The sequence below is a fragment of the Rhinichthys klamathensis genome, unplaced genomic scaffold (assembly GCF_029890125.1).
Source record: "Rhinichthys klamathensis goyatoka isolate OS25496 unplaced genomic scaffold, OSU_Roscu_1.1 h1tg000808l_1, whole genome shotgun sequence".
NCBI lineage: Eukaryota > Metazoa > Chordata > Actinopteri > Cypriniformes > Leuciscidae > Rhinichthys > Rhinichthys klamathensis.
In genome coordinates, this window is record NW_026607197.1 from 1 (window position 1) to 16293 (window position 16293).

The window sequence follows — 16293 nt, forward strand, 5'->3', positions numbered from 1 at the left end:
ACCTGCTCATCTCGCTATACGTGCAGTTCCCAGACCTGCTCATCTCACTATACGTGCAGTTCTCAGACCTGCTCATCTCACTATACGTGCAGTTCTCAGACCTGCTCATCTCACTATACGTGCAGTTCTCAGACCTGCTCATCTCGCTATACGTGCAGTTCCCAGACCTGCTCATCTCACTATACGTGCAGTTCTCAGACCTGCTCATCTCACTATACGTGCAGTTCCAGACCTGCTCATCTCACTATACGTGCAGTTCCCAGACCTGCTCATCTCACTATAACGTGCAGTTCCCAGACCTGCTCATCTCGCTATACGTGCAGTTCCAGACCTGCTCATCTCACTATACGTGCAGTTCCCAGACCTGCTCATCTCGCTATACGTGCAGTTCTCAGACCTGCTCATCTCACTATACGTGCAGTTCTCAGACCTGCTCATCTCACTATACGTGCAGTTCCCAGACCTGCTCATCTCACTATACGTGCAGTTCTCAGACCTGCTCATCTCGCTATACGTGCAGTTCCCAGACCTGCTCATCTCACTATACGTGCAGTTCCCAGACCTGCTCATCTCACTATACGTGCAGTTCTCAGACCTGCTCATCTCGCTATACGTGCAGTTCCCAGACCTGCTCATCTCACTATACGTGCAGTTCTCAGACCTGCTCATCTCACTATACGTGCAGTTCTCAGACCTGCTCATCTCAGCTATACGTGCAGTTCCCAGACCTGCTCATCTCACTATACGTGCAGTTCTCAGACCTGCTCATCTCACTATACGTGCAGTTCTCAGACCTGCTCATCTCACTATACGTGCAGTTCTCAGACCTGCTCATCTCACTATACGTGCAGTTCTCAGACCTGCTCATCTCACTATACGTGCAGTTCCCAGACCTGCTCATCTCACTATACGTGCAGTTCTCAGACCTGCTCATCTCACTATACGTGCAGTTCTCAGACCTGCTCATCTCACTATACGTGCAGTTCCCAGACCTGCTCATCTCACTATACGTGCAGTTCCCAGACCTGCTCATCTCACTATACGTGCAGTTCCCAGACCTGCTCATCTCACTATACGTGCAGTTCCCAGACCTGCTCATCTCGCTATACGTGCAGTTCCCAGACCTGCTCATCTCACTATACGTGCAGTTCCCAGACCTGCTCATCTCACTATACGTGCAGTTCCCAGACCTGCTCATCTCGCTATACGTGCAGTTCCCAGACCTGCTCATCTCACTATACGTGCAGTTCTCAGACCTGCTCATCTCGCTATACGTGCAGTTCTCAGAACTGCTCATCTCACTATACGTGCAGTTCTCAGACCTGCTCATCTCGCTATACGTGCAGTTCTCAGACCTGCTCATCTCACTATACGTGCAGTTCTCAGACCTGCTCATCTCACTATACGTGCAGTTCTCAGACCTGCTCATCTCACTATACGTGCAGTTCTCAGACCTGCTCATCTCACTATACGTGCAGTTCTCAGACCTGCTCATCTCACTATACGTGCAGTTCCCAGACCTGCTCATCTCACTATACGTGCAGTTCCCAGACCTGCTCATCTCACTATACGTGCAGTTCTCAGACCTGCTCATCTCACTATACGTGCAGTTCTCAGACCTGCTCATCTCACTATACGTGCAGTTCCCAGACCTGCTCATCTCACTATACGTGCAGTTCTCAGACTGCTCATCTCACTATACGTGCAGTTCTCAGACCTGCTCATCTCACTATACGTGCAGTTCTCAGACTGCTCATCTCACTATACGTGCAGTTCCCAGACCTGCTCATCTCGCTATACGTGCAGTTCTCAGACCTGCTCATCTCACTATACGTGCAGTTCTCAGACCTGCTCATCTCGCTATACGTGCAGTCTCAGACCTGCTCATCTCACTATACGTGCAGTTCCCAGACCTGCTCATCTCACTATACGTGCAGTTCTCAGACCTGCTCATCTCACTATACGTGCAGTTCTCAGACCTGCTCATCTCACTATACGTGCAGTTCTCAGACCTGCTCATCTCGCTATACGTGCAGTTCCCAGACCTGCTCATCTCACTATACGTGCAGTTCTCAGACCTGCTCATCTCGCTATACGTGCAGTTCTCAGACCTGCTCATCTCACTATACGTGCAGTTCTCAGACCTGCTCATCTCGCTATACGTGCAGTTCTCAGACCTGCTCATCTCACTATACGTGCAGTTCCCAGACCTGCTCATCTCACTATACGTGCAGTTCTCAGACCTGCTCATCTCACTATACGTGCAGTTCTCAGACCTGCTCATCTCACTATACGTGCAGTTCTCAGACCTGCTCATCTCGCTATACGTGCAGTTCTCAGACCTGCTCATCTCACTATACGTGCAGTTCTCAGACCTGCTCATCTCGCTATACGTGCAGTTCCCAGACCTGCTCATCTCACTATACGTGCAGTTCTCAGACCTGCTCATCTCACTATACGTGCAGTTCTCAGACCTGCTCATCTCACTATACGTGCAGTTCTCAGACCTGCTCATCTCACTATACGTGCAGTTCCCAGACCTGCTCATCTCACTATACGTGCAGTTCCCAGACCTGCTCATCTCGCTATACGTGCAGTTCCCAGACCTGCTCATCTCACTATACGTGCAGTTCCCAGACCTGCTCATCTCACTATACGTGCAGTTCCCAGACCTGCTCATCTCGCTATACGTGCAGTTCCCAGACCTGCTCATCTCACTATACGTGCAGTTCTCAGACCTGCTCATCTCGCTATACGTGCAGTTCTCAGAACTGCTCATCTCACTATACGTGCAGTTCTCAGACCTGCTCATCTCGCTATACGTGCAGTTCTCAGACCTGCTCATCTCACTATACGTGCAGTTCTCAGACCTGCTCATCTCACTATACGTGCAGTTCTCAGACCTGCTCATCTCACTATACGTGCAGTTCTCAGACCTGCTCATCTCACTATACGTGCAGTTCTCAGACCTGCTCATCTCACTATACGTGCAGTTCTCAGACCTGCTCATCTCACTATACGTGCAGTTCCCAGACCTGCTCATCTCACTATACGTGCAGTTCCCAGACCTGCTCATCTCACTATACGTGCAGTTCTCAGACCTGCTCATCTCACTATACGTGCAGTTCACAGACCTGCTCATCTCACTATACGTGCAGTTCCCAGACCTGCTCATCTCACTATACGTGCAGTTCTCAGACCTGCTCATCTCACTATACGTGCAGTTCTCAGACCTGCTCATCTCACTATACGTGCAGTTCCCAGACCTGCTCATCTCACTATACGTGCAGTTCTCAGACCTGCTCATCTCACTATACGTGCAGTTCTCAGACCTGCTCATCTCGCTATACGTGCAGTTCTCAGACCTGCTCATCTCACTATACGTGCAGTTCTCAGACCTGCTCATCTCACTATACGTGCAGTTCTCAGACCTGCTCATCTCACTATACGTGCAGTTCCCAGACCTGCTCATCTCACTATACGTGCAGTTCTCAGACCTGCTCATCTCGCTATACGTGCAGTTCTCAGACCTGCTCATCTCGCTATACGTGCAGTTCCCAGACCTGCTCATCTCACTATACGTGCAGTTCTCAGACCTGCTCATCTCACTATACGTGCAGTTCTCAGACCTGCTCATCTCACTATACGTGCAGTTCTCAGACCTGCTCATCTCACTATACGTGCAGTTCTCAGACCTGCACATCTCACTATACGTGCAGTTCCCAGACCTGCTCATCTCACTATACGTGCAGTTCCCAGACCTGCTCATCTCGCTATACGTGCAGTTCCCAGACCTGCTCATCTCGCTATACGTGCAGTTCCCAGACCTGCTCATCTCGCTATACGTGCAGTTCCCAGAAGACAAACTCACAGAAAACCAGATGTTCATCGTTTCTGCTGCATTTATTCTCAGCCTTCAGAAGATTTTCATGACCAGCAGATTCTTAAAGACACAGACACACATTTATGTGTCGAATCTCCATTTTACAGTAACTCCATATGTAATATGTGAATTTCTAAGACTTTTTAAAGATAAACATGATCTGATGAACCCGTCGAACACACTCTCCTCCAGTTCTTCTGTCTCTGATTGAGAGTTTAGACTCTTTTATCCAGTGAAAGTCTTTTAGTGTAATTGCACAATCGTCCTCCTTCAGCTCGTGTCTTTCTGTGTCAAATCTGCTGATTTATCAATAAACGCAAAAATAACTTGGATATTGTTAGATATATTTCAACAGGACTGAAGCAACTGAGGTTTACATGATTATGATCATACATTATTTACAATAAAAATCATGAGTATCAAATATGATCATCAGGCTTTTGAGGAAGGTTTATTTGTTCATCTCAATCATCATTGTATTGCATTGCATTATATGTTTTCATCATAAAACTAAGCATCTAAATATCATATTACTAAGACATATTATTGACAGATATTGATATTTATATGTATTTTATGTAAGTATCTGCGATAATGTTATAAATATCTCATTGCTTTACATTACAAGCATCAGAATTTCATATAAATATCAGCATCTGCATCAAAATGCATATTTTTGCTCAGTTTAAGCTGTTTTTTCCTCCATATTCTCACTATATCACACAATATGAGCCATAAAAGCCTGATACAAAATTAAATATGATACTCAACAAAACAAATTCCATGACTATGTGAGGCTTCACAGCTTTGATCATAAAACTAATCATTTAAATATCACCTTACTAAGGCATTATTGGCAGATATTGTTTTTGTAAGTATCTGCTATACTGTTATAAAGATCTTGTTTATTTACATTCCAAGCATCAGAATTTGATATAAATATCAGCATCTGCACCAAATTAGATATTTTTGCTCAGTTTGGGCTGTCACACGATATGAGACGTAAAAAACCTGATGAATCCTCAACAAAAAACTAAAAATATTTAGTCTAAAATTTCAATAAACTGTTCCATTTGAAAAAGTGAACTAATTCTGACTAGGCTTTCCAGGGTCACATTAATGGTCTCTGTTTGAGTCCTGAGGACCCGAGGCTGAACTGTAAAGCAGGAACGAACACTGCGACACTATAATGTTTTAAAGCAAGGACTGATGTGGTGAGAACGAGAGTAATGCCACATAAATGCCTCTATATTTAGTGAAGGGCGAGTGGAACAAGAAGCTCTCAGCCGCCGTAAACATGCAGTTTCATCCGCATCGAGACGAACCCAACACAGGATCTGAAAGCTTCCAGCTGTATGTGGTCTCGGGACAATCCAGGAACGTTTTCTGTTAAACAAGGTTATTAAATCTGAAGCTGACAGAGTGCCAGTGTGGAACGCAACACAGTAATTGAATTTCGTCTGTATTTTGTATGTCAAAGACCTCAGAAACATCTCCTTTGTTGGCATCTATGAGGAAGAGTGTGTTCTGATCAAACATGCTAAAAGCTAATGTTTGTAAAGGCAGTTTCCCGTAGATTAGATTAGCTCGCTGAACAGGAACCTGCTGATATATCATGGCATTTGATAGATCACTTCTTACAGCGTTTCCTTAACAAGGTCATGATGACACAAAGTCACCAAACAAACCTAAACAAACTCTACAGAATCGACTCGAGTGAACTGAGCCACGTTGACATTCTTCAATGTGATTATTCACTCGGCGGGAGAAACTTCCTGGGAAATATATGAAAACAACATACCATCATCATCACATATACATATACTCTTATACGAACAGGTTCTATATAAGAAGACACCTCTTAAAGTCCTATAGTCAATCATTTTATCTCTTAAAACTCATCTTTGATCCCCAAAATTACATATTTAAACGTTTTTTCCTTAATAAAAATTATTCATGCTTTAATCTTGAATGTAACTCGACACCCTCGCCTCATTTAGTATGCGCGGTTCTATGAATATGCAAATGAGCCCCGCCTCCACTCACTCCCTCAGCTCAGAGATCCACTGGTTGACGATCACACGTTGATCTGATTGGTTACAAGGTCGTTTGTGACGTCAGAAACACCAGCGATTTCAAACCGTGTTTTTGAGACTGTCTTTGGTTCACTGCAGTTTTAAGGAGGAAATACTCAGCAATGCTGTCGACTTATGAACTTACACACGGTGTGTCTTAAAGCGTATTAAACACCACATAGACACATAAACAATATTAAACACTGGATTCTCACCACAGGGGGACTTTAAATGATTGCATAATTCTTCAATGTTTAATTTGAAATAAAAAATGAATGAAAACAAACTTAATTAATTCAAACTAAATCCATAAACTGATAAAACCCTATAATAATCTATATAGAACCTTTTCTTTTAAGAGTGTATATGTATAAATATATGAACAAGAAAGAAAAACAGGATAATAATACACATACTTCATGCTTTTCCGAGGTTTTTAAGCTGTGTGTCAGTTTGCCAGATGTGTTTGATTTGCAACATGCTCTTAGAAATGTATTTTATGGCAGTTTGTGGAAATAAACCTGCAGTTGTTTATTGTATATATGGAGCAGAAGTTGCTCAAGGCTGTTGTGCACATCAACATTTACATCTCTCACACATATTCATGCATAAAACCAATGGGAGGACAGCCATTCACTGCACTAATCTCCTTTATGCCATTCAAAAAGCATTTTCCTTTCAAAATGATATGAATTTCCATACAGTGCGAGTCCATTCAGCGAAGGATTGGGTTCAGAAAGGCAGATGTTTTGATCGAGAACACAGATATTCAATTAAGATTTCCTTTCTTTCCTCCACATCAGTGGAAGTTCAACTTGTTTCTGCTTTAGAAACCCAGGATTTTATATTGATTTCAACCGTGTCACTCATGAGTACAAAGGACAATCAGAGAAAGGGCTCATGGGAAATCAATGTCTGCCATTTATCAAGCTTTTCTACATGCACTCATAGAGAATAACTGGCTCATGGTCGCACTTCTCTTCATCTAAAATGCTTCTGATTGAACTGGCAAATGTCATGCGAGTAAAAATGCATAAAAGCAGAATGTTTCAATTTTGCAAAAGCTATACAAAGATTGTTCTGTGGTTTAATAAATGCTTTTTATGAATTGATTGCAGCTTGTGCTCGTCGTGATTACAATGTAAAGATCATTTTTAACAGTTCAACACATTGAGAGCCAGTTGTCGCACAATCCTTTCTGTTCGTACTCAATTATTGAGTTGAATATCGTTGAGTCTCTGTCTTTAGCTGTGATTATTGAGTTGAATATCGTTGAGTCTCTGTCTTTAGAGGTGATTTAGAGGAACTTTTTCATAGATCCTAGAACTAATGGCGGGAGTACCAACTTTTTGTGTTCGCATTGCAGGAACTGGGAACCGTTTTATATTCATATATATTTATATTTATTCATTTAGCAGACGCTTTTATCCAAAGCGACTTACAAATGAGAACAATAGAAGCAGTGAAACTAACTATATATGCAAGTGCTGTGACCCTTCCCAGTTTAATCTAGTTAAACTTACACTTGGTTTTAGTTACAGGAATGGCTTTCGCGGAACTAAATTAGCTCATACGTGTAAATACACACTTTACAGTTACTTACTCCTGAACATGGAAAACAGGGATAGACAAATCTGCATTTATCTCGTGTTTTCCTCCTGCATCAGGAAGAGCTGCTAAAATGACCCTGAAGACGCAGAGAAACAAAAGGCCACAGGTCCAAAACCCAGAACGAGTGTGACAGAGACGAAGCAGTTTAATCAGCATCCGAGAAGAACGAGAAGAACGAGAAGGAGAAGAAGAGGAAATTGAAAAAGCATCTCCGTCCTCCAGAAAGCGGGAATGACCCGAGAGAGGGTCACTGATTCACACACACACACACACACACACACACACACACACACACACACACACACACACACACACACACACACACACACACACACACACACACACACACACACACACACACACACACACACACACACACACACACACACACACACACACACACACACACACACATCATCCAACATCTCCCTTTATGCTTTCATACTGAGAACAGCCCATTATAGAGCAGCTCAAGGTGAGCGTTATCTACACACACAGACACACACACACACACACACAGATATACTCACACCTCATTAGTTAAACTGTCATCTTCACAAGTCCAATTAATGCAACAGTTGCAGGATCATCGTGTGTTTTACACTCACCTCGAGCTTCGGTCCGATGAGGGAATGTTCCTGAAGCTCTGATGATTTACACCTGTGTGTGTGTGTGTGTGTGTGTGTGTGTGTGTGTGTGTGTGTGTGTGTGTGTGTGTGTGTGTGTGTGTGTGTGTGTGTGTGTGTGTGTGTGTTTGAGATTCCTCTGAGGAACAGGACGGGTCTGAGCATGCTCACACACACACACACACACACACACACACACACACACACACACACACACACAGATATACTCACACCTCATTAGTTAAACTGTCATCTTCACAAGTCCAATTAATGCAACAGTTGCAGGATCATCGTGTGTTTTACACTCACCTCGAGCTTCGGTCCGATGAGGGAATGTTCCTGAAGCTCTGATGATTTACACCTGTGTGTGTGTGTGTGTGTGTGTGTGTGTGTGTGTGTGTGTGTGTGTGTGTGTGTGTGTGTGTGTGTGTTTGAGATTCCTCTGAGGAACAGGACGGGTCTGAGCATGCTCACACACACACACACACACACACACACACACACACACACACACTGCACACTAGACCACCATGTGCTTTCAACACAATATAACAAGATCTTATCGCTCCTTCATTGCTCACACTGTCAAACCTGCAATTGGTTCCTTGTTTTTACTTGATTTAACTCATAAAAATGTATTGTGTTGGTATGAATTAATGTGTTAAGGTTGATTCAGCGATATGAAAAAAATATTTTTGACTTAAATAAAAGTAGTTAATTTAGATGTTATTATTAATTGAGATGAGTTTAATTACATTAGCATTACATTTGTCTCAGATGTTCCTCCTCAAGTCAAGGGAACATGCGCGCACACACACACACACACACACACACTGAACACACACACACACACACTGAACACATGCACTGAACACACACACACACACACACACACTGAACACACACACGCACTGAACACACACACACACTGACACCGAACACACAGACACTGAACACACACACGCACTGAATACTGAACACGCACTCACACACACACACTGAACACACTCCCACACACACACACACACACGTTTGTTTTGCTATACTTCTGAGGACCTCCATAGGTGTAATGTTTTTTATACTGAACAAACTATATATTCTGTCCCCTTACACTTACCCTACCCCTAAACCTACCCAACACACACACACACACACACACACACAGCTTTGTATTCTGTCAAAACTCTTGGAAAATTATGTAAGTGAAGTGAACAACTGATATGGTATTCAAATACGATCTTGATTCCATAAAAAGCACCAATACGACTGTTTTAAAAGTTTTTAGATGAAAAGTTTCATCGTGCATGTCACTTTATTGATTTAACAGAGGCTTTGGATCATGATATAGACAAGTGTTGCATTATCAGATAGTTCTGTGGTTTACTGCTCATTTAAAGGGCAGAACTGCGAGTGCTCGTCAGATCTAGTGGAGGTTGATGAGGGAGTCCCACAAGGCTCTGTGTTGGGGCCGTTATCATTTACTTCATACATAAATTGTCTTAATTCCGATACCCACGGCGGTTTAATTTCTACGCAGGCGATACTGTTATATACTGTTCGGAACGACATTCATTGAGCGGATGTCTGTGTAACCGAGAGCAGAGCATGTCTGAACTGTGTTTATATAAAATATGATTTACTGATACAGATGCATCACTTCATCATGCATTATGGAGGTCTGATGGATGTCGAGATCCTCAGAGAAAGAGCTCATGATAATCGTGACATTTATTCCAGTGGATTTACTGAACACGAGTAAATTAATCACATTTAATTTCTCTAATCATGACTGAAAACATCTTTAGTTTAATAACCTTCACAATGAACAGAACGCGTTACTTTACAAATCAATGATAACGTTTTTTAATAAATGAACCTTGGACGTTTCTTGAGTATGAAGAGGGCAGGTTTTGGCATTATAGAGCGCTAAAATACGTTTCTAAAACACTCCAAGGCTGCTTTTAATATATGTCCTCATATGTTTAATAAGTGGAGATACTTGAGCAGAATTATAAAATTATGGCCTTGTAATAATAAAGCATTTTTTCAGGTTAGAAACCGCAGGTTTCTATTGGGATGGGAATTCAATGCTCAGTTTGGGCCTTTGAATAAAACTGAGCTGTTTTTCCTCCATATTCTCACTATATCAGACTAATATATATAATTATATGATTCTGAGTGACAGTCATGAGCTGCACTGCAGGGCTTGTACGACAGGGGGCGCTAGAGCAACAGCGCTCGAGTCTCATTCACACACTGAAAGAGAGAGAGAGAGGAGCTCTGCTGGTACAGAACCAGATATCACAAAAGCACAGAAACATAAATAAATATTAAGATGTCTCCTTATACACTGTAAAAAATGTTTTTACATAATCAATAAGTCATGACAAAAAAATTCAACTTCATTTTTAAGTTATTCAAGATTCAACTAGACAATATTTTAGTTGAAATTACTAAACAATTTGATTATACTTAAATTGTACATTTACCAGACGCTTTTTATCCAAAGCGACTTACATTGCATTTCAAGGTACACACTTACATTCTTATCAACTATTGCTTTCCTGGGAATCGAACCCATGACCTTGGCGTTGCAAGCGCTACTGTTTGAGCTAAATTGTAAAGGAACAGCATCTGTTTTCAAGTTGTACAAAACATTAACAGTCACCAACCAGTTACTATACTGACAAAAAAATAATAAAAATAAATATATATATATATATACACACACATATAAATACATACATACATATACACTCACCGGCCACTTTATTAGGTACACCTGTCCAACTGCTCGTTAACACTTAATTTCTAAGCAACCAATCACATGGCGGCAACTCAGTGCATTTAGGCATGTAGACATGGTCAAGACAATCTCCTGCAGTTCAAACCGAGCATCAGTATGGGGAAGAAAGGTGATTTGAGTGACTTTGAACGTGGCATGATTGTTGGTGCCAGAAGGGCTGGTCTGAGTATTTCAGAAACTGCTAATCTACTGGGATTTTCACGCACAACCATCTCTAGGGTTTACAGAGAATGGTCCGAAAAAGAAAAAACATCCAGTGAGCGGCAGTTCTGTGGGCGGAAATGCCTTGTTGATGCCAGAGGTCAGAGGAGAATGGCCAGACTGGTTCGAGCTGATAGAAGGGCAACAGTGACTGAAATAACCACTCGTTACAACCGAGGAATGCAGCAAAGCATTTGTGAAGCCACAACACGCACAACCTTGAGGCGGATGGGCTACAACAGCAGAAGACTCCACCGGGTACCACTCATCTCCACTACAAATAGGAAAAAGAGGCTACAATTTGCAAGAGCTCACCAAAATTGAACAGTTGAAGACTGGAAAAATGTTGCCTGGTCTGATGAGTCTCGATTTCTGTTGAGACATTCAGATGTTAGAGTCAGAATTTGGCGTAAACAGAATGAGAACATGGAACCATCATGCCTTGTTACCACTGTGCAGGCTGGTGGTGGTGGTGTAATGGTGTGGGGGATGTTTTCCTGGCACACTTTAGGCCCCTTAGTGCCAATTGGGCATCGTTTAAATGCCACGGCCTACCTGAGCATTGTTTCTGACCATGTCCATCCCTTTATGGCCACCATGTACCCATCCTCTGATGGCTACTTCCACCATGTCACAAAGCTCTAATCATTTCAAATTGGTTTCTTGAACATGACAATGAGTTCACTGTACTAAAATGGCCTCCACAGTCACCAGATCTCAACCCAATAGAGCATCTTTGGGATGTGGTGGAACGGGAGATTCGCATCATGGATGTGCAGCCGACAAATCTGCGGCAACTGTGTGATGCCATCATGTCAATATGGACCAAACTCCCTGAGGAATGCTTCCAGCACCTTGTTGAATCTATGCCACGAAGAATTGAGGCAGTTCTGAAGGCAAAAGGGGGTCCAACCCGTTACTAGCATGGGGTACCTAATAAAGTGGCCGGTGAGTGTATATATATATGGCATTTGCACAATGGTAATTACACCTTAACACAAAAATTTTAGATTGAGCATTTACAGTATTTTTAATATTGAGCATTAGTTAGTCACATGGATTTCTATGTGTGTGTGTGTGTGTGTGTGTTAAGCTGAAGAAACCCACAGCGCTGAGGTCTCCAGCCTGACCTTCTCTCAGTAATGGATGTGTGTTTGTTCTCGTGTGTTTGCCTTCAGTCGAGGAGAACGAGGTGAGAAACATGATCAGCGAGTCAAAGGACGAGGAATCGAGTGCTTGTTTAGCAGGTTTAACGAGCCTCGTCTCGACACACACACACACACACACACACACACACAACCAGCAGAAGATTTCAGTACGACTGACCTTCACCGGCTCAGAGATGCTGCTGACCTTCGACCTTTGACCCTCTCCACACATTCATTCACTGCAGTGTCTCTGAGCTCGAGTTATAGTGAGGAAACACACAACTCTTCCACCAGCTCTTGACTCACTATACACACACACTCACTATACACACACACACACAGACACACACACACACACACACACACACGCCCTTTCTCTCACACACACACACACACACACACACACACACACACACACACACACTCACACACACACACACACACACACACACACACACACACACACACACACACACACACACACACACACACACACACACACACACACACACACACACACAGACACTCACTCACACACACACATACACACAGACACACACACAGACACACACACACACACACACACACACACACACACACGCCCTCTCTCTCACACACACACACACACACACACACACACACACTCACACACACACACACACACACACACACACACACACACACACACACACACACACACACACACACACACACACACACACACACACAGACACTCACTCACACACACACACACACACACACTCTCCCTCACTGTGTTTATGGCTGAACACACATTCTTCTACTCTTACTTCTGCAGTTTATCATGAGTTGAAACATTGAATACAAAAAATCACTTAATTTCTGAGATTGCAACGACGGGATTCATTTAAATAAACATGGAAGAGTGTGTGTGTTACGAGTTCCTCAGGTAACTGTAGAGTGTGTGTGTTACGGGTTCCTCAGGTAACTGTAGAGTGTGTGTGTTACGGGTTCCTCAGGTAACTGTAGAGTGTGTGTTACGAGTTCCTCAGGTAACTGTAGAGTGTGTGTGTTACGGGTTCCTCAGGTAACTGTAGAGTGTGTGTTACGAGTTCCTCAGGTAACTGTAGAGTGTGTGTTACGAGTTCCTCAGGTAACTGTAGAGTGTGTGTTACGAGTTCCTCAGGTAACTGTAGAGTGTGTGTTACGAGTTCCTCAGGTAACTGTAGTTCCTCAGGTAACTGTAGAGTGTGTGTTACGAGTTCCTCAGGTAACTGTAGAGTGTGTGTGTTACGAGTTCCTCAGGTAACTGTAGAGTGTGTGTGTTACGGGTTCCTCAGGTAACTGTAGAGTGTGTGTGTTACGGGTTCCTCAGGTAACTGTAGAGCGCTTGCAGACCCCCGTCCAGAACCTCTTTGATGGGTTTCAGCAGGGGATTGTGCACGATGTGAAGGCCTTTATCCAGCGGATGGCACGCTAACTTCTCCAGGCGTCTCAGCCGGTGCATCTCCGCCGGGACGCTCTGGATGTCGTTGAAGTCCACATTCAGGAGCTCCAGCTTGGTCAGACGGCAGAGCATCTTGGGAAGCGAGTGGATGCAGTTTCCCTCGACGATGAGGATCTTTAAAGGGAATATATCATGAAAATCAGACTTTTTCCGTGTTTAAGTGCTATAATCGGGTAGCCGGTGCAACCCAGAGACCGTGACAAGTGAAACCCAGTTTGTTTTGGTGAGCCTTTCTCTGCAAAATAAATCAGATTTAGCAGATTTCCTTAGGATCTTATTATAATATTCCCGGCCCTTAATCTGCACGTTTACACACACCAGCGACATTGGGTTCGGCGAGCGCCAACAGAGACCAGTTCTAACGCACTGGAGAAGATCCAGCAAAGCCTGAAACTGTTCTGTGGTCGAGCACAGACGACACTGAACACTATTGACCAGAACATGTCAGCGCTGTCTTATAAACACCTCAGGAACTGTGGACACTTGTGGAAGAGTTCAACATGATGAGGAGATGATCAGTGTAACTCCACAACAACTACAGAAATGTCTCCGCTAACATTCAGAAACGTGTAAAAGTGAAGCTCTCCCTGAGTCTCTCCGTAAGGCTGCACTCGCTGCTGTTACTCCTGACTCTGGATCAGTGAGATCGGCCTGTGTTGTTATTGCCGGAGTCTCTGAAGCTCCGCCCTCTTCTGAACGGAGGCGGAGCTAAAGCTCATTTGCATTTAAAGGGACACACACACAAAAACGGTGCAAATTTGACAAGCTATAATAAATGATCTGGGGGAATTTAAGCTGAAATTTCAGAAACACATTCTGGGACGCCATAGATTTATATTACATCTTGTGAAAAGAGGCGTAATATGTCACCTTTAAGTCGGCCAGCGCTTGGATCTGATCCGCGATGTTTTCCAGTCTGTTGCAGGCCAGCTGCAGGAACACCAGGCTCTTCATGGCGTAAACGCATCCGGGGATGTGATTGATGTGATTGTGGCTCAGGTTGAGCTTCTTGAGTCCGTCGAGGGATGAAAGCGTCGACGGGAGGCCGGTGAGAAGATTATTAGCCAGACTTAAAACTTCCAGTTTAGTGCAGCATCCCAGTTCCTCGGGAACGTCGCTTAACCGATTCCGATACGCGAAGAGCACCTTCAGGTTTCGGAGACGCCCGATCTCAGGCGGTAAACTGGTCAGCTGGTTCCCCCACAGATTCAACACCACTAGGTTTTCCAACGATCCCAGAGACGAGGGAATGGATCGTAGAGAGTTGAGTGACAGGTTGAGTTTCTGTAGATCCGTCAGATCCCACAGACCCTCCGGAGGATCCCGAATCCCACGCCGAGCCAGGCTGAGAACGCTGTAGCCGAAGTGTGTGGTCATGTGTTTGCGAATGCGTTCGGCGCTGGGAAGGTTTTCCTCGGGAGTCTTTCTTGCCGAATGCGTCGTGTCGTCGTCTGCCGAGATCTTGGATTTCTTTCCACCCATTTCTGCCCGTCTTCTTCTCATCTGCTAGAGACTCCGAAGCACATTTCCTTCACGTCACAAACACAGTCCGGAGACACACTGAGGATTGGAAACATATCTTGGCAACTCCTACTGAGTTTCACGACCCTCTGGTCCAGTTGCTGCTGTCACTTGCGGGCGAGTGTTGGCGATAACTACCCTTGATTGTGGGCAGAAAGACGAGGACAGACATTTCTGGGGTGAAATACGATGGCGTTGAACTCTCATGCCTCCCGTGACCCGAAATACAGTCAAGCATGAAATGGACAACTGTTAATGATAAAGTTAGACTCCTTTCAGGGTTAACTAACACTAAAACGAAAACTCTCTCTCTCTCTCTCTCACACACACACACACACACACACACACACAAACACATTTGATTATTTTATTTGGAATGACCAATACTGATTAAAACAACACAGCATCCAAATATTCACAAAGGGCCTGTTAAGTTTCACCTGACAATACACACATCGAAAATCGTCACAACCACATGAATATATAAATAAATAGACTATGGATAGAGGTGACATCGCCTCCTCCAAACATGCAGACTGCCTGTGATTGCTCACACACACACACACACACACACACACACTGCCTATGATTGCCGACACAGAACAGTATTCGGCTGTTTGCTTAGAGATCTTTTTACTCAGTCCAGCAGTTTCCAAACCCCTGACGCATAATCTGTGCACATGTCCTAGACTATCAAAGATTAGGATGATCAGTTCTGTGCTGTAACCACACACTGCTAAAGCATTTGTTAATGACTGGTATTTTAACATTTTCTCAGAAAAACACAAGTCCATGTAAATATCAAAACAACAACCCACTTCCAGAATCAGAATGTTTTTAGAGAGTTCATTGACAACTACAATGTCTGGAGTGTTTGGATTTTCTCTGAGGACACTTTGTAGAAGGTTTGTGTTATCATTCAGATTTGAAAACCAA

General features: G+C 43.6%; 1 protein-coding gene across 1 annotated transcript; it reads right to left on the reverse strand.

Annotated features, from left to right (window-relative positions):
• Positions 1 to 13562: 13562 nt before the first annotated feature.
• Positions 13563 to 15590, reverse strand: lrrc30a (leucine rich repeat containing 30a). Its single transcript, XM_056243557.1, has 2 exons — positions 14707 to 15590; positions 13563 to 13950 (listed from the first exon to the last, which is right to left on the reverse strand). Exons 1-2 carry the CDS (start codon positions 15337 to 15339, stop codon positions 13690 to 13692), a joined length of 894 nt encoding a protein of 297 aa, XP_056099532.1. The 5' UTR covers positions 15340 to 15590; the 3' UTR covers positions 13563 to 13689.
• Between the last annotated feature and the right edge of the window lie 703 nt (positions 15591 to 16293).